The following is a 27614-nucleotide window of genomic DNA, read 5'->3' as shown; positions in this document are numbered from 1 at the left end:
TTGTCAGCCCTGTGTGGGTAAGAACTAAGTGAAGCAGCACTTGCACATTTTTCTGGACTCCATGTGGTATTTTCCAGATAAAAGTATGTCTGTTCAGTCATGGACACCATGATTCCTTCCTTCTACAACACGGGAGAGAGCCCTGGACTGGGTGATCACCACAGGGTCCTGTGGGTCCACCGGGAGGCATTCAACAAGTGAAAATCTTTGGTGACAATTAAGGATTTCATAAATTAAATTAATGGTTATATAATAAATTAGGTATTTCCAACAAACCACTTTGGGGTGTATAGGGGCATATTTAGTAACTGCTGAATGATTGACATACAGATTCTTTGCTAAAAACTTCTTTCAAGTTATAGCCACTCAAGTTGAAACCTATTTTAAAACACAGACCTAACCCATCACAGGCTACCTTGACGGGGGGAGGGGTCGGACTTTTCATGTTCAAGTTTGAACTTAAAGCTGTAATTTGCCTGCCTTTTTAATGAACAATTATTAAAACCAGTGGCCGGCTTACAGCCTTCCTAAATTATCAAGGAGAAACTTGGCTTTCCTGGGAGGTTTGGGAAGAACTCCATCAGTGTGGCCAAGTCTTGGTTATTGATGACTTCTGGAATCCTGCTGTGCTGGCCCGCCTTATGCCTACAAAGCAAAGGAAGGTGAGGACAAGTAATAATGGAGACCTAAAAATATATCAACAAGAGTAAATGTGTTGTGAGGAAATTCCAAGCTTTATTAAATGCACTTTTGGTGAAAGAAGCTCTACAGAGAATTTCTTAATAAATTTCGAAGAGAGGAGGTGCTTGATTGCTGGAATAGCCTACATAAGCAATTGTGGTATTTGTGGAATGTCTTACTGCAGATTGTCAGAGGTAATCATTCCTCTAATATCACAGTTGTTTCTTCTGATACACCCAGGTCCACAACAATGATCTGGGGCTGGCTGAGACTCATGTCCCTGTGTTAGAGATTCCGTTAGTGCCATGGGCATCCCAGTGAGGGAAGAGCTTAGGGTGTAGCCATCACTACAAGCAGCCAATGCTTCCCACATGTCCATGGCTAGAAGAGACACTTTCCTGACATTAAACACCGTGGTTACTCATTCCAGAGTCCACAACACCCACCTCCAGGAAATTCTTCTTCATGTTTAGCCTAAATCCCTCATGCTTCAGTGTAAGCTCATTTCCTCTCATTCTGTCCAAAGCAGAAATAGGGAACAGCTGCTCTCCATACACTTGAGGACCTTTTTTTCATCCATCCTCTAACTAAGCCTTCTTTTCTCCAGAATAAATACTCCAACCCTCAAAACATTCTCTGAGACCGACCCAAACCACGGTGGCCAATTACCTGCTAAGTGCTTCCTTTAATGCCAACACTGAGCCAAGGTACAGTCTCGGCTTTCATTCTTGAATAGCACACACTCCCTGGGCGAAGTAGAATCCCAAAAGTAGACCCAGGCTCCTCCCAATAATTGAAAGAAGGCTCCTCACCACCTACCGCTATCCCAGAATCCTCAACACCCTCAAGGCCACAATGGCTACATGTTTATTACCAGTCCTGCGCCAGATGCCATGTTACACATCTTATACAGATCATCTCATTTAACATAACAACTGCATTGGACAGATATTTCTATCTTTAATTCATAGATGAAGAAATATCCTCTGAAGATCTCATTACTAATAAGTGACTTGGATTTGAACCTGGGATTTGAACCCAAGCCTTGGCCACAGTGCCAGGCTAAGAGCCAGTTCCTGCTCTGTAGAGTCCCATCAAGACAGGAATGACTGAAAGGGCCAGAAAGGACCACAAGAACACCTTTTTTGCAACTCTGCTTGAGGACTGACACCCCTTTCTAATTCATGGTGATCTTTTCCTGTCCCTGGAGAGTGGCCAGTGGTACATAAAACTTTAAAAAATTTTATTCTTCAGAGATATCATTTAAATACAACAAACTCCATTATTGCACTTAGTATGTTTAATTGAAATTATCTATGTACACACTTGTCTGCCCCATTAATCTCCCACCTGTTCCAAAGTGAGGACTCTAGCCTTGTTTTTATATTTTCAGCATCTAGCACAGTGCCACTTATCAAGTAAGCACTCAGAATGTGTCTGGAATAAACGGACTGGATCGATGAATGCAGGCATAGCGCACAGACAAAACACACACGAATCCACACTTACTACCCAAATTCAAAAGCACTTACAGATACATATGATCCCTTTCTCTAAATGCCCATCTCCTACTGCCATCCCTACCCTCACTGCAGACCTGGTTTGTGGGCATTAAACAGTTGGGAGATAAAGAATCTCATCTTATTTGTCCTACTAACTCAATGTGTGATCTTGGATAAGTCACTTGTTTTCTCATCTGAAATATAAGGGGAATTGGACTTGAGTTTTGAGGCCCTTGAAGTCCTAGATTTCCATAATTCTGTGGCTATCAACCTACCTGAACCAGAGTTATCTAAATAATCACAAAAAAATGCCACTTCATGCTAGAGAAACACAGTCATAATAACCTAAGCAAAACCAAATGCCCTTCAATATCCTGTTGTGAGCTATAAAATGTCCCCTAAAATCACATTTTCCCCTTGAAACAGGATGTAGGAAAAATATTTTCCTATTAAATCCTTTTAAAGTGCAAGGGAAAGCATTTATTCTGTGATTTGCTGTCCAACTTAATAAAAGTAGAGGATTCAGCCATCTTAATTACAGAAGATACCGTCAGAAAAGCAAATGCAGTAGAAATTCAGGTTGGACACCGAGATGCCCTGCCAACAAAACGATGCACACATTTTTCTGGAAGGAGTTTCCAAGTGTGTATTGAGCAGTTTATTTCTGCCATTATGTCGGGGAAACCAGTAAATGAGTTTTTATGAGGTGATTTATGAAACTCCTGTGGTGGATGAAGTGAGTGCTGGGAAGAAGCGGCACCAACTTCCAAACCTGAGGGGCTTTCGGGAGACAGAGGTCTTGAACGCCGATAACTGCTGAGTACTGCTGCAAATCGAGTCCTCTGAGATGGGTTAAGCAAAGTGGGGTACAAAGGGCCAGAGATTTGGGGGAATATGGCCTTGTGTTTTGAATATCTGAAAGCCTCCTGCTAGAGTGAATTCATTAAGGGCAGTGCCTCTGTTTTCCTTATTTCTGTAGACTCTTGGAGAATTACAAGAAGCCTAGAAACACTGAGAAATGGAGGACAGGATCTCTCTATTCATGTGGGAAAACACAGGGGGCATCTGCTCAGCTTATCATCATCCCACCTTTCTGTGGGGCTACCCCCTGGGGAGGCAGAATAACAGCTCAGCAAAGGTGTCTAATCCTAATCCCTGGAATACGTGAATATGTCATATTACACGGCAAGGGGGATGGAGGTTGCAAATGGAATTAAGGTTGGTTATCAGCTGGCTTTCCGTTAGGGATATTACCCCGAGCTACTCGGGGAGCCCAGGGTGATCAGAAAGGTCTTTAAAGGTGGGGGGGGGAGAAGAGTCGGTGTCAGAGCGATAGACTGTAAGACAGACTGAACCCGTATTACTGTCTCTGAAGACGGAAGAAGTAGCTGCAAGCCAGGGAATGAGGGCAGCTTCTAGAAGCTGGACAACGCAAAGAAATGGATTCTGCTCTAGAACATTCAGGCAGGAATACAGCCCTGTCCGACACCTTAGCCCAGATTTTAGCCCAGGGAGACCCACTTTGGAATTTTGACCTCTAGAACTGTGAGACAGCAAACTTGTGTCGTTTTTAGGCACTAAGTTTGTGGTAATTCATTACAGCAGCCACAGTAAAGTAAAATGCTCCCAAAGCCTCCAGCCAAGAGAGTGTATCCTGACAGCCATGCTTGAGCAGTATGACTCTGGGTGCTGAGCTGTAAGTGATTGGCCAAGGGTAAATGTCTGTCCCGAGCTGGGCCAGTTTTTATCTGCATGCTCAGAATGTGGGCTTGGGAGTGACAACCCTGTAATTAGAAGCATAACACATAAGCTCAGGAGGAAGGTCCCATGTTTGACCATGTGAACTGAGAAGCAGAGAAAGCTGGTTTGCAGAGATAATTATATGCAGGAAGAGAGAGGCAGAGAAAGATAGAGAGGGATCTGGTAGCATTCTAGTTTCTAGCTCCTCTCTGCACTGAAGTACAAGTCTGCAGAACGAACTGTGTCAGGGGTCTGTGTATGCCTCCCACTGACATTTGCAAAAGACTCAATGTTCTCAGCTCAGAAAATTGGATAAATCAGCTCTAACCAATTATATAATGCATATAGGTGGCTGTTCCCTAACAACCAGATGACTAACCCTGGCATGGGAAGATGTAAAGGGTATTTAGTGAGAAATCCCTACTCCTAGAATCAGGAGCCATTAATAGGTGTTCCTTCATTTTTTTTCAGATGAGGCTCAGAGAGGTGAAGTAAGTTGCCCAAAGTCACACAGCTAGGGAGTAGGGAATTCAAATTCGAGTTTTTCAGTTTCCAAATCTTATGAATTTTTGTTTGTTCTTTTGGTTTTCCTGTTACTCGTCTTCTGCTAATTGCTTCCTGGACCTCTATTTTTAACTAGAAAGAGTTCAGAAATCTGATAAATGTCCCTTAAGTACTCTACAAAAATGTCTTGGTCATTAAAACACTCACAGCTACCCACTGCCCAGAAAGGACAACAATGAATGTGTGATATACTTAAGGCTGGTGCAGGCTTTATAGTGTCCAGAGGCTATAGGTCAGATATGAAAGAATTCCAAAGCAGTAACTTCCCATTCTCTCTTCTGAAGCCTTTACTCACTGGTGTCCACGTCTGTGCGGCTCCTGGGGAGTGCACACTGGCAGACACTGGATGCTCAGGGTCCTTGGGCCTCTATCGCTGCCTGATACGCAAGCTTGCAACTCCCACCCCAGACTGTGACTCTGAGCTTCAATAATCTTTGGGGAGCTGAGGACCATCTAGTACAGAGTAAAGGGGTGCAAATAGGGATGTCCTAACTGACAACTGAGGGTGGTCTTAACTCAGAGAGATTGCTGCCTTCAAAGTCAGACTCTTGGGTTGTGCAGAACCATGTGTACATCTCATTCTACCCTCTTGCCTGCAGGGCTCAGTACTCACAGCGATTTGTTTGTAGCAGGAGATCAGTCTCCTGGTGGTGGAGGGGTTCGGAAGGCAGTGGGAGTTCCCAAAACAATTGCTGATGGTGGGAAAGACCACAGACTGAGAACCAGTTAATCCTTGTATCTCACCACATACACACACACTTGCACACACACAAGCACATGCTCATGGGCACAGAGACATACTTATGTGCGCTCGCGTGCACGCACACACACACACACACACACACACACTTTGTCTTTTTATATGAAAATCAAGAAAAGGACCTGTTGTCAGATAATTTTCCGAATAAGGCAAGCTCCTTGTAGCAATCATCTGAGCTTTGACTGGTGGACGTACAAACCACAGACAATGCCCTACTATCTTTGCTCTTTGCAACCCTAGCTCTTGAAATGTTGTCACACTGACCGGAAGTGACAAAGGAGAGTCTTTGACAGCCTGAAATCTGCTTTATCCCTGTGCAGATGTCAAGTGGCCCCTTTTCTCTTGCCATAGGCTCCTCCTTTGGGAGTGACTTGCTTCCAAACTACTGCGTTCGGGTGGAATCTGGTCGTTCATTGACCTCCACAGCTGATTTGGCTGATTCCCCAAGTCACGTGCCTTCCCAGACTGAGGAGGACCATTGGGCACGGACGTTCTAGGTGCTCTGAGCTGCTGCTGGGTCTGGTAGACCCTCTGCACAAGCTCCCTCTCGCTTTCTGCATTTAATGGCTCCTTAACAGAGATGTTGGAAACAAAAGAGCTGAGTGTGTCTACCTTTTCGGAGTCATATGTTGAGAATGAAACATATACCCCAAATCAATGGCCCCGTGGCAATTTAGTGAGAGGAGCCATTTTGGGGTCCTTTTTGGCCAACTTGAGCTCACTCTGGCCTCCAGCCTTCCATGTGGGACGGGAGGCTCTGCAACTGTTATCCTCCAAGGATGGACGATGGTAGGAGATGAAAGAAGAGACACTAACACAATGCAGGCAGTTGCAAGACTTGATTAGAATCCAAAAAGATACAGATAAAGATGTAGATTCAAGGCAGCTGCCAGTGGTTTGCCTGGCGGGAACGTCTAAACAGTGACTGAGGACCAGGAGGATCAGACCAAAGGAGAAGGGCCCAGAAAACGGGTGGGTGATGAAGGAAGGCCGACAGGAGAAAGCAGTCATGCTGGGTATTAGTTCCCTGTGGCTGCAGTAACAAATTACCATAAACTTTGTGGCTTGGAATTTATTTCTTACACTTCTAGAGGCAGAAGTCCAAAATCAAGGTGGTGACAGGGCTGTGGCTCCTTCAGAAGCTCTAGGGGCAAATCCTTCCTGGCTTCCTCCAGCTTCAGAGGGCTGCCAACGTTCCTGGGCTCAGGACCATATCCAAGCTCTGCCTCTGTCTTCACATGGCCTTCTCTTTTCTGTGTGTCTCTTACAAAGCCACTTACCATCAGATTTACGGCCAATCTAGATAACTGAGGATAATTTCCTCACCTCAAGAACCGTAACTTAATTACACATACAGAGATCCTTTTTCTGAATTATGTAACATTCAGGGGTTCTGGGAATCAGGATGCGCACCTACCTTTGGGGGCCAACATTTAGTTCATTACAAGATGGAAGAACTTAGAAAGGAGGATGAAACAGGCCAGTTGGGCAGAACAAGGGGCTCAGAACAGCCTCGAGTCACGTAAGAATGAAGAATATGGCCAGCCCTCTTTTACATGCTTTTGTGGGTGGGTGGACGGATAACAGCACATGGGAGGGCTGGGCCATGACAGTGTCCTTTGTTTGTCTCTTGCCTTCGCCCCGCTTTTCTGCACATCTGTTACAAAGCTAAGCTCTTGGGAGAGGTTCTGCGAGACATCTTCTTTATTTTTTTCATAAAGTTTCATTTGATTGTGGTAAGAACATGTAACGTGAGACCTACCCTCTTAATATATACAGTACAGCATTGTTGAGTACAGACATGATGTTATACAGCAAATCTATACAAATTATTCATCTTGCATAACTGAAACTTCATACCCATTTGTCTTGCCAATGGGTTTCTGCCCCGGGCAAGTTCACTATGGATTCGATGTGACCAAAGAAATGACAACAGAGTATTCTTGAGGTGAAAGGGTTATACCCAACTTTATTCCCATGGTGCCAGGTCAATCACTAGAATCCCATCCACTCAGAGCGAGTCTGTGTACAGCAAACTGGTCTCTGCCTCTGGGCCTCTCTACCCGCACAGCCGTCTCAGTCTCTGTCCTTGGCGCTGTCACCACTACAGCCTCTGCTTTGCTCTCCTGCAGCCTTGCAGCCATGCCACCGTTTTGTGTGGAGCACTGGGCAGAGCTCTTTATATAGAGTCAATAACAATGTATTGCCCACATGTGTAGTGAGCTAGCTGACGAGAGCCAGGTGAGAATCCTGGCCACAGAAACCTTCACTTTATGCACACCATTAACTAGCAATTCCCCATTCTCCTGCCTTCTAGCCCCCAGCAACTGCTATGCTCCTCTCTCCTTTTATAAGTTTGATCATTTTAGATATTTCATGTAGGTGTGGTCATGCAGTATTTTTTCTTCTGTAAATGGCTTAATTCACTCAGCACAATGTCTTCAAGGTTCATCCATGATGTTGCATATGGCGGGTTTTCCTCCCTTTTTTTTTCTTTTGGAGAGCAAAGTACAGGCTTTTACTTAGAAATAAAATGAGAGAATAGAGCTCCTGGCTCATGCCAGGAGGGGACAAGAGAGCCCCCTCCTTTTTTTAAGGCGGCTTCCATGTCGGGGCTATTGTAAATATTGCAGCTATGAAAGTGAAAGTGCAGATCTCTTTTTGAAATTCTGATTTCAATTCTTTTTGGATCGATATCCAGAAGTAGGGTTGCTGGATCATGTGGTAATTCTATTTTTAATTTTTTGAGGAACCTCCGTACCGTTTCCTTTAGTGGTTGCACCAATCTATATCCCACACCTAGAATCATGGTCCTTTCTAGAGCCCCTGAGGAAAAAAAAATTCTTTCAATGAATTTCTTTAAGTCTACTTGCAAATGTGGAAATGTATGTTCTCCAAGCCTTCTCTTGCGGTGTGGATTCTACCAGGGTGTGGCCAGTCCTCCATGGTTTCAGTCACTGTAACCTTCCTAACCAGGTCTTTTCCACTGGTTAAATCTAGGTGTAATTTAGCAGTTCCTTTCTCTCTGTCCTTTACTTACTGAGAGATAACACTATTATGATGGAGAGTGAAAAATGCATCCAACAGTCTTGTTTGGGCAGATACCTGGATATGGGATGTATCATCCAGGATGGGTAATCATAACAACTGCAAATCTCCATGGACAACAAGGGCAGAGGTTTCCTTGTCGCTGCCAGCATGCATCCTTGGTTGGCTGTGCTCCATGCCATCTTTCAGGGACACAGGCTGATGAAACACTGGAATATTCTGGGTTGTCAGAGCAGAGGGAAAAGAGAGCACAGTGAACGGCCTGACATCTCTTAAATTTGCAACACATGTCACTTCTCATGGCTAAAGAGAATCACCTGGAAAAGTTGGTTATCAACAGGTCAGGGAAATATCATCCTCCCCTAGGAAGGGGCCATGCAGATAAGTGAACAATGAAGACTTCCACAGACCATCTCCAGCTACCAAATTATTGTGGCAAGTCCATGATTCTACAGACCCAGAAAACTCTGGTTTTCCCATACTGTGGTGCAAGGATTCACACTTCAGGTATTGGGTACCCTCCATACAGCAAATGCCTTACTTTGCAGGTAGAGGGGCTATAAAACCAACCTCCCTAAAGGTGGCAACAGCGACATCTCAGTGGCTAACAGAAGTCTACTATTTCTCACTCATGGTGCATGTTTGTCAGGGTTGAGCATCTGAATGTGCAGTGCGTCTCTTTTTGATGGAGGCTGTAATTAATGACTCCTATAAGAATCCACAAATAATTGTGTCTACATCTGTCTTCATTGTGCACAAGGTGCTGTTATAGGGAGCTGTATTCAGGGATTTCAATATGCCTTGCTGTTTTTCAAGAGAAGACTGCCTTGCCTATTGAGACATTATTTATGAAACCTAATTTATATACTATATCAAACTGGGAAGTTTGTGGTATAGTCCCACGACATTCTGTTCTTCCTTTTAATCCACATCTTCTCTCGGTTTATGGAGTTTCAGATAGTTATTAGTCGCTTGTCAAGTGAAGTCACCTTGCTCGTTGAGGTTAAAAGAGCCAAATAAAAATAAAAGTGAAATCTCATAACCCACAGTCAGTGGGAAGTCCAGCAGCCTCAAAGAGCTCTGTGACTGTCCTCGGAATTTCACGCGTTCATGGTCACTGTGGTTTTAGAACCTGATGGTCTGAGCTCACTTGGGTCTCATCTCCACAATTTTCTTCTTCGCTCTTGCAGATACAAACTTAGAACTTTGTCCCTGTTTCTTTATACACAGAAAACCAAATTCCACGCTACTCACTCAGGCATTGCTCATGGAAGGTTTGGTGCAGCTCAGCTGCTTCCCACTCAAACACCCATCCCCCACAACTACTTTCTCTTTCCTGGCTTCCCCCCCCCTTCTGGTTTCTCCCCTCTTTTCCCTAATTTAATCCCCTTCACTTTATTATACAGAACGATTTAACTCTCTTTCCTTCTACTCTGCCTCAGGCCTACCTTTGCATAGCCAAAGATTCATTAATATCTCCATAAAACAAAGGGCCATTTGTGCAAGACAGAATCACTGGCAGAGATTTTGTAATTTCTTTCTTATTTTCTCTCTTAACTCGGTGGGCAGAAGAAAGCTGTATGGAAATTTTGTTTTCCTCATACAGGAAGGCTGGAGTCATTACAGGTGGGTTTTAGATAACATTTTCTCTCCTTCTTCAGGTACATATGAACTTTCTTGACATCTATTTCTGTTAAACTTGTTTTTTGAACACAAACTTTTTGTCTCAGAATTCCTTTACACTCTTAAAAAAATTATTGAGAGCCCTAAATAACTTTGGTTTGTGTGGGTTTTATCTATCAGTATTTACCATATTAGAAATTAAAACAAAAATTTTAATGTTCATTTTAAAACAAAAATAAATCCACTACATATTAAGATAAATGGCACGTTTGTTTAAAAATACATTTCCAACAGAAAAAAATTAGTGAGAATGGCATTATTTTACATGTTTGAAAATCCCTTCAAAGTCTGGTTTACTAGAAGACAGCTGTTCTGCATTTAGTGTTTTGCAATATTATGGGTCACAGAGTCCCTGGAAAACTCAACTGTAAACAACTCAAGAGTGAAAAGGCAATTACATCCTCGTATTATGAAAAGTATTTTATCTTGCAGACCAGGCTGACAACCAGTTTCAATACATATTCTAGTTGGACATCCTCTATAAAAAGAGAAGCGATGAAATCAATGTGATCCTGAATTAAATCTGAACCTTGAACCAAAATGTAGAAAGAACTCATTGGCTAACTTGCATCAACTTCAGTAACTATGACTTGTTATGCGGAGGGGTGAGAAGGCGGGGTAATCTAATGATCAGGTGAATGGGCCGAGGTCGTTTGTGGACTTGTCTAGATGACCTTTGTGCAGACATCAGCCTTGGGGACTTTGCCCCTCTTACTTTTCATTTGAGGCAGAGTGGATGTAAACCCACCTAGAAAGGTTACCATCTTCCACCTCCCCCTTTCTGCCTCTCACATCTTACCAACTGCATACTCTAACCGACTTAGGGTATATTTAAAAACTATACATTAAGGATGAACAGAAACTGGTAACAGCCTTCTGTCCTTGAATCCATCTGATAAATTCCTAGTCATCTTTCAAATCTGCCTTAATAGAGTGATACTTTCTCTGTAGAACACTTTCCGCCATAAACAGTAACAAGAATGATAACATTGGTGTAACCATTAACATTGGTAACTTTATTGGTCACAAGGAGCCAAGCAACGCCAAAACAACTTCCAAGTGCTCTCTCAGTTGTCACAGTAACACTTCCAGGAAGGTGCCGGCGTAATTTTAGCAGCAGATGGCTTAAGGCTGAAAAAGGAGAGCCCCTGGCCTCTGTGCTTTTGCACACCTGCTTTGCCCTAGCAATTACCGCACCCGGATGGCTACCGGCCACGTGCTTCGGTCCGCACCAGCTGAGTCCTTGAGGTCAAAGGTCAGGCTGGTCGCTTCCCAGGCCCGCGCCACCCGCTCTGAGGGGCCCACTCAACGCGAGAACCGCGAGAAGGGAGCGAGCTTTAGGGTTTCCCAATCCTCTGGCTCCCAGGGACTCAGGGCTCCGGGACCTCTCCGCGCGGCCAAGCCCGCCGAGGTTCACTGGGAGGAGAAAGGGGCGCGGTGTGCGCGCGGCCGGGTGCGAGGCGCCGCGAGAAACCGCCTCGCGAGCGGGCAGAGGTTGGAACCTTCTCTTGCCTCGGTAGCCTAGCGGAGGGCGGAACCTTTCTTCTCGTGTAGCAGTTGGCGGGCGGACGCGTGCGGTACCGGAACGGTCCTCCAGCCGCTGGGCATGCGCCGCGGTCGCGGGCTGCTGACGTGGGCCGGCTCGGTGGGAGGCCGTGGTTGCGGGTCGCTATGGCGGTGGATATCACGCTGCTGTTCAGGGCCAGCGTCAAGACAGTGAAGACGCGCAACAAAGCTCTGGGAGTGGCAGTGGGCAGCGGGGTTGATGGCAGCCGCGACGAACTGTTCCGCCGGAGCCCCCGGCCCAAAGGCGACTTCTCCAGCCGGGCGCGCGAAGTGGTGAGCTGGTTGCTATGGAAACAGCGGGCTAGAGACGGGGGCGGACCTGCAACGTGGACCCTAGACCCGAAACCAGACCCTGTCCCGTGTATGAAGGAATAGCTTGGGGGAAATGGTCTGAATGGGGGGCAGGAGAGTTGGTCCCAGAGAGCCAGCAGCTGTCTTGGGAAAGGAACAGCTTTATTTCGATGAATTGGGACGTATATTGGGGAACTTGGAAATTTCTGCCGTAAAGTTCATGGCTGCTTTGTAAGTCGCCGTCACTGCAGACTTGGACACCGGGAAACTTCCCTACAGTTATTTGCTTTTCTGTCGCAGCACTGACCGCAGTGTTTTTTTGTCTCTTCTGTTTACTTATCTCGCCCCCTCCCCCTTGCGTAGAGATCAGTGATCTTACTCGGCCGACCTCTCCCTTCGGTAGGTTAGGGCTCAGGCTAAGCATCAGCACGTATTGAGATTTGTTTAGGATAATCTTTCACAAACACTCTGTTATACTCATCTGAACTACTTTCTGTTCCCTGAATACAGCCAGCTTTCCTTCAGGAGAGCAGGACCTTGTCCATAAGGGCAGGAACTGTATTGGTTTCACTTCAGAATCCCCAAAGCCCTACTCCTATCGTTGCTTAGTAAACGTTGAATAAATGAAATGAACAAATGGTTGTCTATCTTTCCCAGGACACAGGAAGCTCTGTAGGGGAGAGATAATGTTTGCCTTGTTCGGTTTTGTGTCATCGGCACCAGGGGTGGATCTAATTTTGTGGCGCTTGAAGCTTATACAGTTTTGTCTGTCTTCTTTAAGAAATAAAAAAATAAAAACACAAAATCTCAAAAGAAGGTTCAGAGCTTTGGAAGGTGCAAGTGAGAGGCCTTGAAGCTTAAAATTCATTAATTTTGTAGTGAATCTACTTCTGTTTGGCATGCAGCCCAGTGCCTGGTACTTTGCAGACACTCATTTTTTAGTGAATATATGCGTGTGTGTAAATTAATGAATGGCAGTTTGCAGAGGATAATCAAGCATCAGGAGGAGGCTTGGAGCAGATGAATACGTTTAGTCCATCAATAATCGTTTATTAAGCACCTACCTTCTGACCAGCACTGTGTTAGAATAATGCAACTTAAAAGTAGTGGGGGAGACAACAGTAACAGAACAAGTGCCTTACAGCCTCTTAGATGTTGTGTAGGACACAAAGGAGAATGTTTTTCCTGAGAACATTCTTCCTGAGAGCCAAGAGAGGCTTTATAGAGGCAACAATGCTTGCAGCAAATCTTGAAAGAGTAGTAGTTGGTTCCAGCGCAAACAGGGTGGAGAAGGGCACCTGAGCCTACAAGAAGAATATGCACAAAGGTGTGGAGACAGGTAACTTTTATGGTCACTTTACTTCAGTTTATAGATACTGAGTGCATGTCTACCCATTAAATTATAAATTAATTGGACAGTAGTGATGTTTCTGATATTTCTTGAGGAACGTAATTATATTACCTCAAGTACTGCAGATCGTGATGAATAGGCTCCTTTGTAATATTAATAAAGTTGGTTTGATAAGCATTTGAGTGTGACTGGAGGAAAATTGGACTGGAGTGGCAGGCAAGGGAAGATCTTGGAGGCTCCGTGTATTCCTGTGCAGAGTTTGAGCTTTGCTCTGTAGGCAGTTAGATGTTATGTTGTGGAGAGAGCACTAGAGAAGGAGCCAGGAGACCAGGTCATTGTCTTAACCCTGCAACTCTTAGCCATGTGATGTTATTAAGCAAGTTTTATGGCCTTAGTTTATTACTGATACGTGGTTCCTTCCTCCCCCTCCCCCTCAAATAGCAGAAGGCTTTTAAAAAAACTACATTAATACCCTGTATAGCAAAGGTTAAAGGAAGAGTTTCTTAGGTGGAAATGAGAGGAAGGGAAACTAGGACATTCTCCTTCTCCTCCCCAGTCTGGCCTGGAGGTTTCTTCTGTGCAATTGTAGTAGGAAGATCATAGTTTTGGTTTGGGGAGGGCCCTTCCTAACTCTGAAATCACTGATTTACTAGTACTGGGCTAATTAGGGTCCTACTCAGGAATAAAGGATGTGGTAGTGGTAGAGACAAGAAGCATAATTGGGATGGCAAGCGTTGTGGACAGCCTGTGATCACTTAGACCTCAGGCGTCTCCTCAAATGGTGAGAATGTGGTTTAGACCTTTGAGTTAATGGGTCTCCGGGACAATAACAGGACCTGGGGTGTTGAGTTCCCTGTCACTGATAAGTAAACAGAGTTGTTTGAGGAGAACTTTGTGCATTTGTCAGAGGATGAAACTGCATGTCATGGGAAGTTCCAGTTCTGATATTTAATGATGTGAGTAGGTTAGGCTTGGATAGTCTATTAAGTAGGGACATCAGCTGTGTCGTTCAGGGCCACTGCTCCTCCTGACATAGGGAAAGCATATATTCTTTTGAGGAATTTTTATTTTATGTTGCAGTTGCTTCGTGTATTATATCCTCTTCTTGCAGCCATTTCTCTCTTTCGTGAAACATTTAACTTGTGTAAGATCTAGTGAGAGGTGTCCTGTGCTCTTTCCACAGTCAAATGTGTCAAAAGTCTGGCTGTTAATTTTGTTTGGTGTGGATTCCTTATATATCCTAATTTGGTCAATACTAGGAGCACATATTCTGGTTGGAGTTTAGCCTGGTTGTCAGATCTACGGATACGTAACAAATTATAGGAGAGCCTTCCGTTGAACACCTTCCTGGAAGCATTTGCTGTGCATTTTACCTAGTTCTTCCTGTTCCTAATTTTGGACAAAACATATTTCTGATGCGTATTTCCATCTCACCGAATTGTTGTAGACGTTATGAAGTTTAATAAAACTGTGTTGAAACTAGGTATTTTATTTTCCCCATAGGCTGGTTTCTTCTATATCATTCCTTTAAGTATTTAACTTTTTATGCTCAATTTTTCTGAGTTTATATACACTCAGGGCATGTCTACCTGTTAAATTATAAACAAATTAGATACTAATGACAATTCAGATTTTGGGGAGGAATGTATGATATTTGAAAAACTCCAAACAATGATGAATATGCCACTTTGCAGTGGGAGTTTGATTAGTTAACTCATTTAGACTGTGGAACTAATGGGAACCTTGAAAGTGGAAAGAGAACTGGAACTTGAATTTGGAAGACTTGGATTAATCTGCGTTTTGCTACTTAGGAGTGGGTGACTTGGGCAAGCCCTCTTATCTTATTCTCATTTAACATTTCCATAAAATGGGCATGGTAATACTCTACTTAACTCATAAGCAAACTGTGATCTTATAAGACTATATATATCATAATGAACCATACTGATAATTATTGTTCCTCTTCATCCCTGCCCCCATCCCATGTCTAAAGGCCATTTAGACATATTTTCATCAGTGGCTCCAAGCAATATTACCTAAACCACTTAGCTTTCTTGTACTTTCATTTCTTGCTTGCAAAGGGGAACCAAGTAAGTGTGTAAAGGAATCAGTGAAAATCCTGTGCAGGTACTAATAGCATCGATAGTGGAGACAACAGCATTCTTCTGTCAAGGTGAAACTCTGTCAGCGATGGCAATTGTGTGGCAGGTATGCAGCTGTTCCTTCCCTTCCTCCCTGTGACCAGGGAGCTCAGTGCTAATTTCCTGTGTAACTCAGAATCCTTTGTAGCATTGTACCTCAGGCAGCCAGTTTTTGGGTCCAACAGTCAAGTTGAAATCTGCTTGATGTCCTATCCAGTGCGTCTTAAAAACAGAATCTGTGTGCCCAGAGCACATAGACTTTTTTCTTTAAGTACTTCAAAGGATCTTGAATGTTTGCTGTTTAGGCTTCTTATTTTCAGTTGGGAAAACTAATACTCTGGAAAATGAAATGACTTGCCTAGAGTGATAATTTCTAAGGTTGTAAGACAGAGCCAGAGGTAGAAACCAGGTTCTTTGACCCAGTTTAATGCTATTTATTTCCCCCACTACATCCTTCTACTTTAAATTTCCACTTCAGAATTTTAAATTTTAAACCAAAAATTCTTTGGCTTTAAATGGCAGTGAGTTTCTTCTTGGTTAGTACTGTATTCATAACTGGATACTGAATGGGATTTAGAGCAGAAAGACCTGAATTTGAATGCCTCTTACTTATTGTATGAACTTGGGTAAGCTATTTAACCTCAGTTTCCTCACTTCTAAAATAGAGTGAGTAATATAGTAAACCAAATTTTAAAATATATCAAAAGGATCATTCATCATGACCTAGTAGGATTTATTCAAGGCATGCAAGTATGTTCAGTATCCACAAATCAATCAATGTGATAGTCCTCATTAACAAAAGAAAGGATAAAAACCATATCTTAATAGATGCTGAAAAAGCATGTGACAAAATTCAATATCCATTCATGCTAAAAACTCTCAACAAAGTGGGTACAAAGGAAACATACCTCAGTATAATAAAGGCCATATATGACAAACCCACAGCTAACATCATGCTCTGTAGTGAAAAGCTGAAGGCTTTTCCTCTAATATCAGGAACGTGGCAAGGATGCCCACTCTCACCACTTTTACTCAATACAGCACTGGAAATACTAGACACAGCAATCAGACAAGAAAAAGAAATAAAAAACATCCAAATTGGTAAGGAAGAAGTAAAACTATTTGCATTTGACATGATACTATATATAGAAAACCCTAAAGACTACATCAAAAAACTATTAGAACTAATAAATGAATTCAGTAAAGTTGCAGGACACAAAATCAGTATGTAGAAATCTGTTGCATTTCTATATACTAAAATTAACTAGCAGAAAGAGAAGTCAGGAAAACAATTCCTTTTACAACTTCATCAAAAAAAAATATGTAGGAATAAATCTAGCCAAAAAGATGAAAACCTATACTCTGAAAATTATAAGACATTGATGAAATAGTAGAAGATACATATAAATGGAAATATACCCCATGCTAATAGATAGGAAGAGTTAATATCATCAGAATGGCCTTACTGCCCAAAGCAGTATACAGATTCAGTGCAATCCCTGTGAAAATACCAATGGTATTTTTCACTGAACTAGAACAAGTAATCCTAAAATTTATATGGAACCACAAAAGACCCTGAATAGCCAAATCAATCTTGGGAAAGAAGATCAAAACTGGGGGTATCATACTTCCTGTATTACAAAGCTACCATGAATAAACAGTATGGTACTGGCACAAGAATAGATACATGGATCAATGGAACAAAATAGCCCAGAAATAAACCCATGCCTGTATGGTCAATTAATATATGACAGTGGAGGCAAGAATATACAATGGGGAAAAGACAGTCTCTTTGATAAATGGTGTCAGGAAAACTGGAAAGCTAAATGTAAAAGAATGAAACTGGATCATTGTCTTATACAGAAAATAAACTAAAAAGGGATTAAAGACATAAGTGTAAGGTATGAAACCACAAAAATCTTAGAAGAAAACATAGGTAGGAATCTCTTGAACAGCGAGTTATTTTTCTGGATACATCTCCCCTGGCAAGGGAACCAAAAGCAAAGATAAACAAGTGGCACTACATCAAACCAAAAAGCTTCTACACAGCAAAGGAAATCATCAACAAAATAAAAAGGCATCCTACTGTATTGGAGAATATGTCTGCAAGTGATACATCTGATAAGGGGCTAATATCCGTAATATATAACTCACACAACTCAACACCCAAAAACCAAATAAAGAATGGACAAAGAACCTGTATAGACACTTGCCAGAGAAGACACACAGATGGCCAACAGGCACATGAGAAGATGCTCACCATCACTGACCATCAGGGACGTGCAAATCAAAACCACAATGAGATGCCACCTCACACCAGTCAGAATGAATTCTAGCCAAAAGACAAGAAATAACAAGTGTTGGTGAGGATGTGGAAACCCTCCTACATTGTTGGTGGGAATGTAAATTGGTCCAGCCACTGTGGAAAGCAGTATGGAGGTTCCTCAAAAATAGGAATACCATACAACCCAGAAATTCCACTTCTAGGAATTTACCTGAAGAAAACAAAATTAATGGTTCCAAAAGGTATATGCACCCCTATGTTTATTGTTGCAGTATTTACAATAGCCAAGATATGAAAGCAACATAAGTGCCCATCAAAACTGTTACACCACATGAAGGGGGATAAATCATATTCCTGGCAGAGGGCAACAGCAGGGGGACTGGGGTGCAGAGGCAAGGCCAGGGTGCTGGAGCCGTTTCTGGAGGAGGCCTGGGTGAGTGGCAGGGAGAGGCTGTGCAGGATTGGGTTAGAGCAGGTGGTTGGCCAGATGTGGCCTGCTGCCTGGTTTTGTAAATGAGGCTTTATTGAAATGCAATCACATTCATTTGTTTACATCCAGGCTATGGATGCTTTTGTACTGTAGTGGCAGAGCTGTATACTGCAAAGGCCTGCAAGGCCTAAGATATTAAATATGAAATTCACTTTACAGAGAACATTTTCCAGCCCTTGGATGGGAGCATTGTTGACAGTGCTAAAGAGTTTGGACTTGATGCTCTGAGCTACACAGGCAGAGGCATGAAAGGATCATATTTGTGTTTTAAAATAATCAGCTATATTGAAGATGGGTTTGGAGTGTAACAAGACTGACACAGAAGAGCTGGTTAGGAGGCTTTTGCAGTAATTCAGATGACAGCTGATGAGCTAGTGACAGTAGGATTGGGTAGGAGCAAGTAGATGAAAAACAATTAGGAGTAGACTGAACGAACTTCAGTGCGGCGGGGGAGAGGTGGAATGATTCCCGTCTTTCTGGTTGGAAAGTTAATCATACAAATATCACAATTATGTTCTTTTCAAAGTTAGGACAGAATGTGTTACTCATGCCTTCTTTCTGAGTTCTGAATAGTAGAGAAGAAGGGAGCCAAGGAGGCCTGTGGAATTGGAGTTTTATTAGGGTGGCAAGTAGTGGATGGCTTCCCAGTGGTAAGCTCGCAAACCTGGATTGGGGAGCATAGCTGGAACCTAGTGGGATCCTCGAACTTTGTGGTATTTAGGTCTTAGAGGCAACTAAGGCTACGGAATAGATATTAGTACCCTATTAGTACAAAATAGATATTAGGCCCAGCTAACTGCATGGAGATTGAGATCTGCCTCACAAATCCAGCAAACACCAGGTTGGGCCTTATTTTGGTGAGAAATACACAGCAGGTCAACCTCACCAGACTGCAGATGGGCATAGAGACTCAGTGGGACTCATTTAGACACAAGACCTTATGCAGTTAGGGTCTCAGTTGTGCTTCCTGTACGCTTGAAGAAACTCATCATGGTAGTGACTGTATCACATAGAGAAGCATGGTCTTCAGGGATAGTTGATTTCCTCCTTTATTCCAAGGAAAGTCTAGAATGGGTCAAAGAGTTCACCCTTTAGTTTCTAGTTGGCAGGTCACCCAACAGTTCAGTGTACCACCTACTAGGATGGGGCTGCTGAACTGGGTCCCCTTAGGGGTGACATTTTTAATGAATTATTCTTGTGCAGGGTCTGGCTTTGTCTTGCAGGCTTCAGAACCAGATTTTCCAACATTGAGGTAGAACCACCCATCAAGACAGATATAACTAAGCTCACATCAACTTGTTTAAAGTCAGTTTGTTCATTTACTTTGAGTGTTGTAACTAATATTCCCCAAGAGGATACAGATTTTGTAAAATCACTCATTTTTAGGCTTCTGCTATAGGTCAGTTAAGGACTTTCATCTCTCTCTTTTTGGGAGGATAGAAATATAACATTATTAAGTGATTTTGCAATATTGCTGATATTATGAATGTTATAAGTCTAGAAATCATACAAACTTGATGTTTGAGTTTTCTTGCTACGTGGAAACCAACATGGGCTCCCTCTGGTGGGCGAAGTATCAGTGAAATCTACAATGGTTAATTATGGCTTGTATTGTGAAAAACTTACTGAGTTTAAAACATATTTGGCTTACAATTGACTTAAAAAGAGTCCCCTTCAGGACCTCTCTAAAAGAAAGTGAATAAACCAGAGGAATGAAAGCATGATGTATTGAGTGAAGTCATATAACTCAGATATGAAAATTTTGCAGCACACTTGTAATTTAAACTCAGTAGTACTTTCTTCTTCCTGACTTTCAGGTTCTCAAAATCTGTAAATAATAGAGTTTGCCATCTCCTATGTGTAGTATTCATTAAAATAGTCACTAAAAAGTAATACTCATTTAAAAGAATAAAGAAGAAAGTGAAGTTCAACTGGATTTTGAATTCAGACTTTCTTATTGCATACAAGAAAATCACCCACAAATGTTGCATTCATATCTTCGCTCTGTTTGTCATTCTAAAAAATAATAAATGATAATGGTAACTACCACTTGTTGAGCACCTACTCCACCTGGCACTATGCTAAAAGCTTTATAATTTAGTTGACTATCCTTCCAAGTTAAGTTCCTTTATTCATGAAGAAACTGAGGTTCAGAAGGTCAAATGACCTGCCCAGGATGATGTAGCAGTGATGAGTGAGCGCTCGTTGAAGGATTGCCTGCTGCTTCTCTAGGCTCTTGAATGCACAGCTGTGCATGTGTCCTGGGACTTTGGAGTTACCCTCCCCTTGCATTCCACAGGTCAGATCTCTGACGATTTTCTCCTTGGTGTGTTGTCATATCACCTTCTGTCTTTACGGGCATGTTTTGGTACATAAATCATACATACTTGAAAGTGCCTGACTTTTAGGGGAAATAAAGCTGCCTCCATGCCAAATGTTCTTTTTTTTTTTTTTTTTTTCATAAACAATTATTAGTGACCATACATTTCTGATAGGTAGTGTTGAGGTATGCTTTTGGGGAAAAGGGAAAAAGGTTTGTGGTTTTAATAAAATCATTGAGAAGAAAGGAGACTCAATTTATACATTTTAGATATTTTATAATTCCCTCCCTATCTGGGACACTAGTTTGTTAGTTTATTTGTTCATTCAACAGCCAGTCCCGTGGAGAAGTCCAGAGCTGAGATGACTTTTCAGAATTGTCCAGGTGGGGCAAGGGGTCAAGCCTTTAAAGCCACTGCAGTGGACATCTCTCAGATGTGGGCTTTTTCCAGGGAAGCTCCGGAATGTTGGGTGAGGCTGTTTCCTAATGCTGAGGGCAAGTCCTTGAGGAAGACTCCGCTGTGAGCCATCAGTTGGGAGTCCTCCTGAAAGCTGGGGGCTTGAGGGCCTCCATCCTGAAGGCGCAGTTCTGCCGCTACCTTTTAGGGTTGTAAGGATCGAGTGAGATACTCTCTGTAAAGCTGCTAGCATTGTATCTGGCTGGTACATTATAGGTACTCATTAAATGGCAACTACCTTATTGCCAGCTTCTATTGACTATCTGCCTATGAGGCAGGAGCACGTTTAGATTGCTCTTTGGGCTGGGAAGGTGAGTGAGACTTTCATCTGGCCGTCAGTATGCTTGCAGTCTAGAAGGGGCCATTCATTCATTCAGTAAATATTCATTGATTATATACTATAGGTTGTGCACTGTTCTTTGCCCTGGGGATAGAGAATAGATAAGACAGACAAAATCTCTGTTTTCATGGAGCTTGTATTCTAGTGAGAAACATACAGTAAACAGATACATAAAAATAAGTGATAAGTAAACTCCTAAATAGAAGGCATGCTCAGAAGTAATTATAGAAATCTTCAAAAGAGGAATTGTGATAACTCAGAGGGCAGAGAGATTACTTCTGGGTGAGGTTGAGGGGAGACTTCATGGAGGAGGTGACATTAAGGTGGCCTCAGATTTCCCACATGTGGGAATGAAGAGCAGAGTAGCAGGGCAGGAGCCCATGACAAAGGTTTCCCATGTGGGACAGCCCAGGATGGGAAGGCGGTGTTTCCCTGGGAGGAGTGTGAGGCACGGGTAACAGGGATGTGTTGGGTGTGGCCCTGGGCCCTTGAGGGTTCACTCTGCTCTTGCCCCAGGAGGCTGATTTTTAGGGAGTGCGCGTTTGGGTTTCCTTGTCCTCTGACTTGTGGTTGGGCTCAGGCAGTGGGAGGGTCCAGAGAAAGATTGGAGGGCTGGAAAAAAGAGGGGTTGATTTAGGAACTGGGTACAGGCTTTGTATCCGCAGTCCTGACTCAGGTCAGCTGTCTGCCCCACCAGCCTTAGAATTTTTTTCCCGTGTGTGTCAAATATCCTCTGGGGTAGGATGGGTTAGCCAGTAGGCTGGTACCAGCCAGTAACAGACAGGGTTACATTGCAGCCCTACTTGGGTGATCCTGAAAGACTGTGACAAAGAGAATTCCTCCCATGGGCAGAGCTTTGGTCAGTTCATCTCTGCCTTTTTATTTAAGGCAGTTTTTATAAGAAATACTGTACTTTTCTCTCCCTTTCTACCTCCACATTGCAATAGGGCAAATCAAGAATTTTAGGCTCATACAAATTTTCTCGTAATGATGTGGCACTTCATACTTTTCTTCCAAATACGACCTGAAAGGTTAGAGTTAGTAAGTGGCTCCTGTAGCATTTTGACTATACATCTGAGCTGGAGTAGAATCTGTAACCCATTATCAGCCTCTGAATCTGGCCACTGCCTTGTCCTTCTGTTTTTGTTTCAGTCGGAATGTGTGTTTTTATTCTGTCAATGGACAGTTTACATACCTAACGTACCCACTGTTTAAAGGGAATTACATAATGATAATCGATGTGAAAGGGACTAGTTAAATACTTCAGCTTCGAGGGATTCCATTAAAGTAATAAGGAAATTACCTTTAATTTTAAATGGTAGATTTTTTAATGATATTGCTATTAAGCATGTATTACAGACATTCAACCCATTTTTGCAAATCAATTCCCAAAGCACAATTCATCTTTATACAGGTGGAAGAGAAATAATCTTGAAAAATATGTAGTTTGATGTCATCTTAACAGTGGAGGAAAGCTTACTTTTCCAAAGAATAGAATGTGATGGTTGATTGGAAACTTTTGGAGTTACAGGCTTTTAGCTCTACCTCTTGAAATAAGAAAATATGTATAAATGGGTCCTCCGATGAAGATGTGGTGGGTACTTATAGCCCTAATTGGCTCCAGACATAGAGCCTGTGATTTGTAAGCAAGCAGTGACAAAAGGGAGTTATATCAAAATTAAATTAAGGGTAGGAAGGAAAAAAAAGAAATATCAAGGAGAGATGGGGAGTTTTCTGAAAGTTTCTAAATACCTATCTGTGGATAAGTGGAAAATCTGTGACTGTATCTCAGTTATGTCAAAGGATGAAATCTGGAAACATTTCAGTCCTAAAAAAGGCCCCTCTTTTTAAAAATCGTTTTTATGTTCCTTACTTGGTACAGTTCAGTTAGTACAGGCATATTTGCTTCTATACTTTTCCATGACTCAACTGGCAGTAAAAATCAGTATCTCCCGTGATACACACAAGGTGATATTTTGGGAGGACTGGTTTTTCTGTTTCTGTTTTGCCCTTTTGTAGGTCTTCCAGCTTGTGTGAATACAGTTCTAGGAGTTAGAGCCCCCCAGACGCTTAGCCACACAGGCACTATTTTTGCAGCGTCTCAGTCAGTTTCCCTATTCCTGGCCTCTCCCCTCCAGCTAATTCTCACTCCCAAGAGGACAGGGACTGCGTTCCAGTCACATCATAGCACAGAGCACAGTGCAGAATCCAACAGGTCTTTGTGAAATGAATTAAATGAATAAATGCCTTGCATGTGCCCTCTTTCTCCTCCATCGCACTGCCCCATGTGAGTTCAGACCCTCCCTATCTTGAGCCTGAGCTGATGGAACCGCACTGCCCCCCAGTCTCCCTTGCGCTGTCACTGTGCTCCTTTGCTCAGAGGCATTCCATGCTGCTCATTCCCTGTGCGACAGTTTCTCAGTTACTTGGCTGATGTTCAAGGACTTAATAAAGTAGCACTACCCACTTCTCCATTTTTCCATCCTGTACTTCCCGGGATCAGCCTGCCAGCTTTAACTGAGCTGCCCTGTTTATATACAGCCTCCTCTGTTTCTTGCTTCCTTGTCTGGCTCCTGGTCTCTCCCTTGCCTAGACGGCCTGCTTCTCCTTCACATGCTCAGATTCTCCCCGTCTTGAAAGGCGCATTCTATCCTGTGCTGTCTCCTCCTGAGTCTGAAGCATTTGCTCCTGTACTCATTAAGTTAGGAACCCCAGGGGGCTGTGATAAGCCACGCATTATTGTTTTGTGTTGTTATTTAATGCTTGCATAAGTGGCCTGACTTTCCAAGTACCATTGTGGTGTTTCCCAAACTATCTTGTGTATTTCTGGGCATCAGGGATAGCAGGACTGTGTTTCCCTCAGTGGCTCTTCTAGTGGGGCTGCAGCCTTTAGGCAGGACACGAGTCACCATACCTTAATCAGTTTGTCTTCCCAGTGCCTAGCACCACACCAGGCCTGTAGTAGGGATTCAGTATGTGTGATGTGAATACATGGACGGAAGGCATTCTCAAATATTTGTTTACTAGTTTGACCCCAACCTGAAATAATCAACACGCATGGTTTTCCATCTGTTAAAAGCCACAAAAATCCCATTTTTCATTTAGGTTTTTCTGGTCATTAGCAGTTCCCCCTCAAGCAGTTCTTCCTTTTCTTGCTCCAGCTTCATACTGAAGCATAAATCGGTTTCCTCTCATTCTTTTCCCTGTGAAATTGGAGAACAGCTGTTTAGTCACCTCCTTATAAATAACCCTTCAACAAGTTAAATTGCCTCTAGGACTTGCTTTCTCCAGATTAAATTATCCCAAAGCCCTTCCTTTTTCCTCATAAAGGCCTTTTCAAAAAGAAGCCTTTGCTGTGTTTTTTTAATTTCTTTTGCTAGCTCTTTATAAAACTTTATTATTTGATAAATATACCACAGGATACTTACCACAAGCCCAGGCTTGACTTACTGTGTCTGGAATGGGGGGCATCTCAGATCTTCTACTCATGTCTGAGGCACTGGTGCCTTCCCCTCTGCCTGTCAGACTTGACTTGCTGGCCACTCACACCCTCTCCTTGTTCTCCTTCCTCTGTGCATTTCTTCAAATATGTGACTTGATTTTCTTCCCACAAACATGAACTTGCTGTATCAGGAGTCTTACGGCTACAAGTTACAGAGCCCAGTGCAAACTAGCTTCAATGATCATGGGAATCTACTGATTTATATCACTGAGAAGTCTAGTGGTATGACTTAGCCTCCAGCATGCCGGACTCCGTAGACAAACAGTGTCACCAAAAGCCTGGGTTTCCTCGCGCCCTTTGCTCGGCTTTTCATGGTGTTCGCGCCCTCCTTTGGTGGCCCCACGCGCTTGCTTCATGGTAGCTTCCAAGTTGCAGCACTTGCAGACCTTACTTGCCCGCACTGCCGCATCCAGGGGAAGAGGGGGGCTTTTTCTAGGCCGCACCCACTGGCATCTTGGAATCGAGTCATATGCCTATCCTTAAACCTGCTCCGTGAGTCCAGGGGGCGAGGATATACTGCTCAGCCCCGTCTGCTTGGGACCCAGCTCTGCAGCTGGGGCAGTGTCTCTTCCACCCAGTACGCATCGCTGAGAACAGGGGAAGAGTGGCTTCCAAAGGAAATATGATGGGCTATTTCCAGGAGGAGGAGAACAGTGGATGTGGGTGGCCCACCAAAAATGTACTTTGCACTCAGAATTGTGCCCCTTTACTCTGCCTTAGAGTGTGAATATTGCTTTGAACTGAGCGTGTCTCAATGTGTCATTCACTTACTCATGCACTAATTATTGAGCATCAAGTATATGCCAGGCATGCAACTAGGTATTGGGTGTACAAACATGAGACAATCCCTGATTTGAAGAAATTCATACTCTAGTGAAAAGAGACTATGGGCAAACATTTAAGTATGTTGTAATAAGTGCTGTTATCAAAGTATATGTGGACAGAGGTAGAAGTGAAAAAGTCTTCACTCGGGAGGGACCAAAGGGGAGGGCTTCACAGGAAAGGTGAGTTTTCAGCTGAGCTTTGAAGGGTGAAATGTATTTCCCTAGAAGGGGAAGGGAAGGACATTATCCCAAGGACCATGGTCAACCGTAAGGGGACGGACATGATCAGATACAGACTTTGGAAAGATGCTGCTGGCCGTTGACAGATTCAGCGAAGGTGAGAAGGGCCAGCAGCAAGGAGGGAGCCTGGCTGAGCTGTCACAGTGATCAAGTCTAGTCAAGACACAGTGAAGGCCTATATCTAGCTGGTGACCACTGGGACAGAGGACAGATTCAAGATTTACCTGACAGGATTTGGGACTTGTTAGATGTAGGAGATGACAATAGTTTCAGATGACTGAGGTTTCGATTGTAGGGCACTGGGTGAGTGGTCAAGACGAGTTCAGTTTTGTAGTATTTGAGGTGACTCCTGAACCCCCAAGGGCACAGGGTTTTCAGGCAATTATGAATACAGAAATGGACCTCAGGAAAGATTTCTGAGCAGCGATGTAGATGGGGCGACATTGGAGTGTGGGTGGAAATTGTAGCCTTGAGGAGGAGTGAGGTTGCCCAAGGGGAATTTCATGTGAGAAGGGGGCCTCAGTCATTCCTGGGAATGGCAACTTTGGAGAAGATAAAGGGTCAGGAAAGGGAGCTGTGGAGAAGTTAAACGTATGGGTCCCTCCAAATAATAGACCTTATCTCACCTTGATAAAGGCCATGTCACCTGGGATGGTTTGTGACATGGGGGTTAAGAATATGGACTCTGGGCTCTGCTACCTCCAGGCAGGTGGTGACTTGTGAGCAAATTACTTAACCTCATTTCCTGATCTATATTATGGGAATAAAGTAGTACTTAATTTTGGAGGATTAAATGCGTAAAGCACTTTGAAGATGTTTGGCACATAGGAAGTGCTATAAAGTATTCGATAAACAAACATGGAAACCGGAAAACACATGTGCGCGTCCTGCATCTGCTGCTTTCTCTTTCTGAGCTCATGTACTACTGGCCAGCTGACCTGAGATTTAAACTTAGTTTATTTGGACTTGAGTAACTTACTCTCCTGAAAACTGGTGGTTCCAAGGCACAGTGCAAGCATCTTTACTTCTTGAAAGGTTTCCAGATTACGTATTAGATTTTTTTTTTTCTACTGGCTGTTAACTTTACCTCTGACAGTGGTGTAGCTTTGTTTCTTCCATACCTCACATATTTTTAAATTGTTCCTAATACTTGATAACATATAGCTTTCCCTTATTTTATTTTTTTTTTTAATTCCCTCCTCAGAATCATTCCTAAATTCTGGAATGCTCTGTTAGTTGCTCCCCCGATTTTCAGTCAGTTTCTGGCACATCACTTTTAGTCAGGCTACTCTTCCGATCCATCTGTAGGAACTGGCAGTATGTCCAGCTCCTCTCCGGGGTGGTCAGGAATGTGACTTGCTGTCTTTTATTCTTCCTCTTCCATTTTCCCAAGTCAGTGTCTTGAACCACTGGTTAGCTGTGTGTGCCCACAATAACCTGAGCAGGCATAAAGCTCAAATCTGATTTAAAGGGGCATCGTACAGAGTCTGGTGCTCCATTAAAGTTGTTCAGACTCTCGGTTAAAATGAGAACAGTATTCCGGGTGCGCGTCTTGCTGAATCTCTAACGCTCGTTGAACCAGACATCGTGTGTGTTCATTTTTAAATAATGGGGTGGGTCACTTTGTTATTTATTACGAACACAAACACCGATGCTAACAAGTGGCATGTGAAAGGAAAGCAGGCAATAGTGATGAAAACCATTTAATGATTAGTGAGGAAACAAATATTGTTTAATGAAAATAAAAACCATGTCTAACGGGCCTAATGCTGACTTTTGGGAGTATAACCATGTTGCGGTCTGGTGTGTACCCTCTGTCCTGTGCGGTAG

General features: G+C 43.1%; 1 protein-coding gene across 3 annotated transcripts in view; it reads left to right on the top strand.

The window, feature by feature from the left end:
* Window positions 1-11564: 11564 nt before the first annotated feature.
* STX18 (syntaxin 18) overlaps window positions 11565-27614 on the top strand; it is a 127121-nt gene continuing 111071 nt past the window's right edge. For 2 of the 3 annotated variants that reach the window (XM_036991042.2, XM_036991028.2), the window contains exon 1: window positions 11565-11817. In XM_036991042.2, the coding sequence (XP_036846937.1) occupies window positions 11650-11817 (168 nt within the window). In that variant the 5' untranslated portion in view covers window positions 11565-11649. The remainder of the gene's footprint in view (window positions 11818-27614) is intronic. The other variant, XM_036991034.2, reaches the window with a different exon arrangement.

The sequence above is a fragment of the Manis javanica genome, chromosome 5, assembly GCF_040802235.1.
Source record: "Manis javanica isolate MJ-LG chromosome 5, MJ_LKY, whole genome shotgun sequence".
Classification (NCBI taxonomy): Eukaryota; Metazoa; Chordata; class Mammalia; order Pholidota; family Manidae; genus Manis; species Manis javanica.
This window is presented reverse-complemented; position numbering and strand designations above follow the sequence as displayed.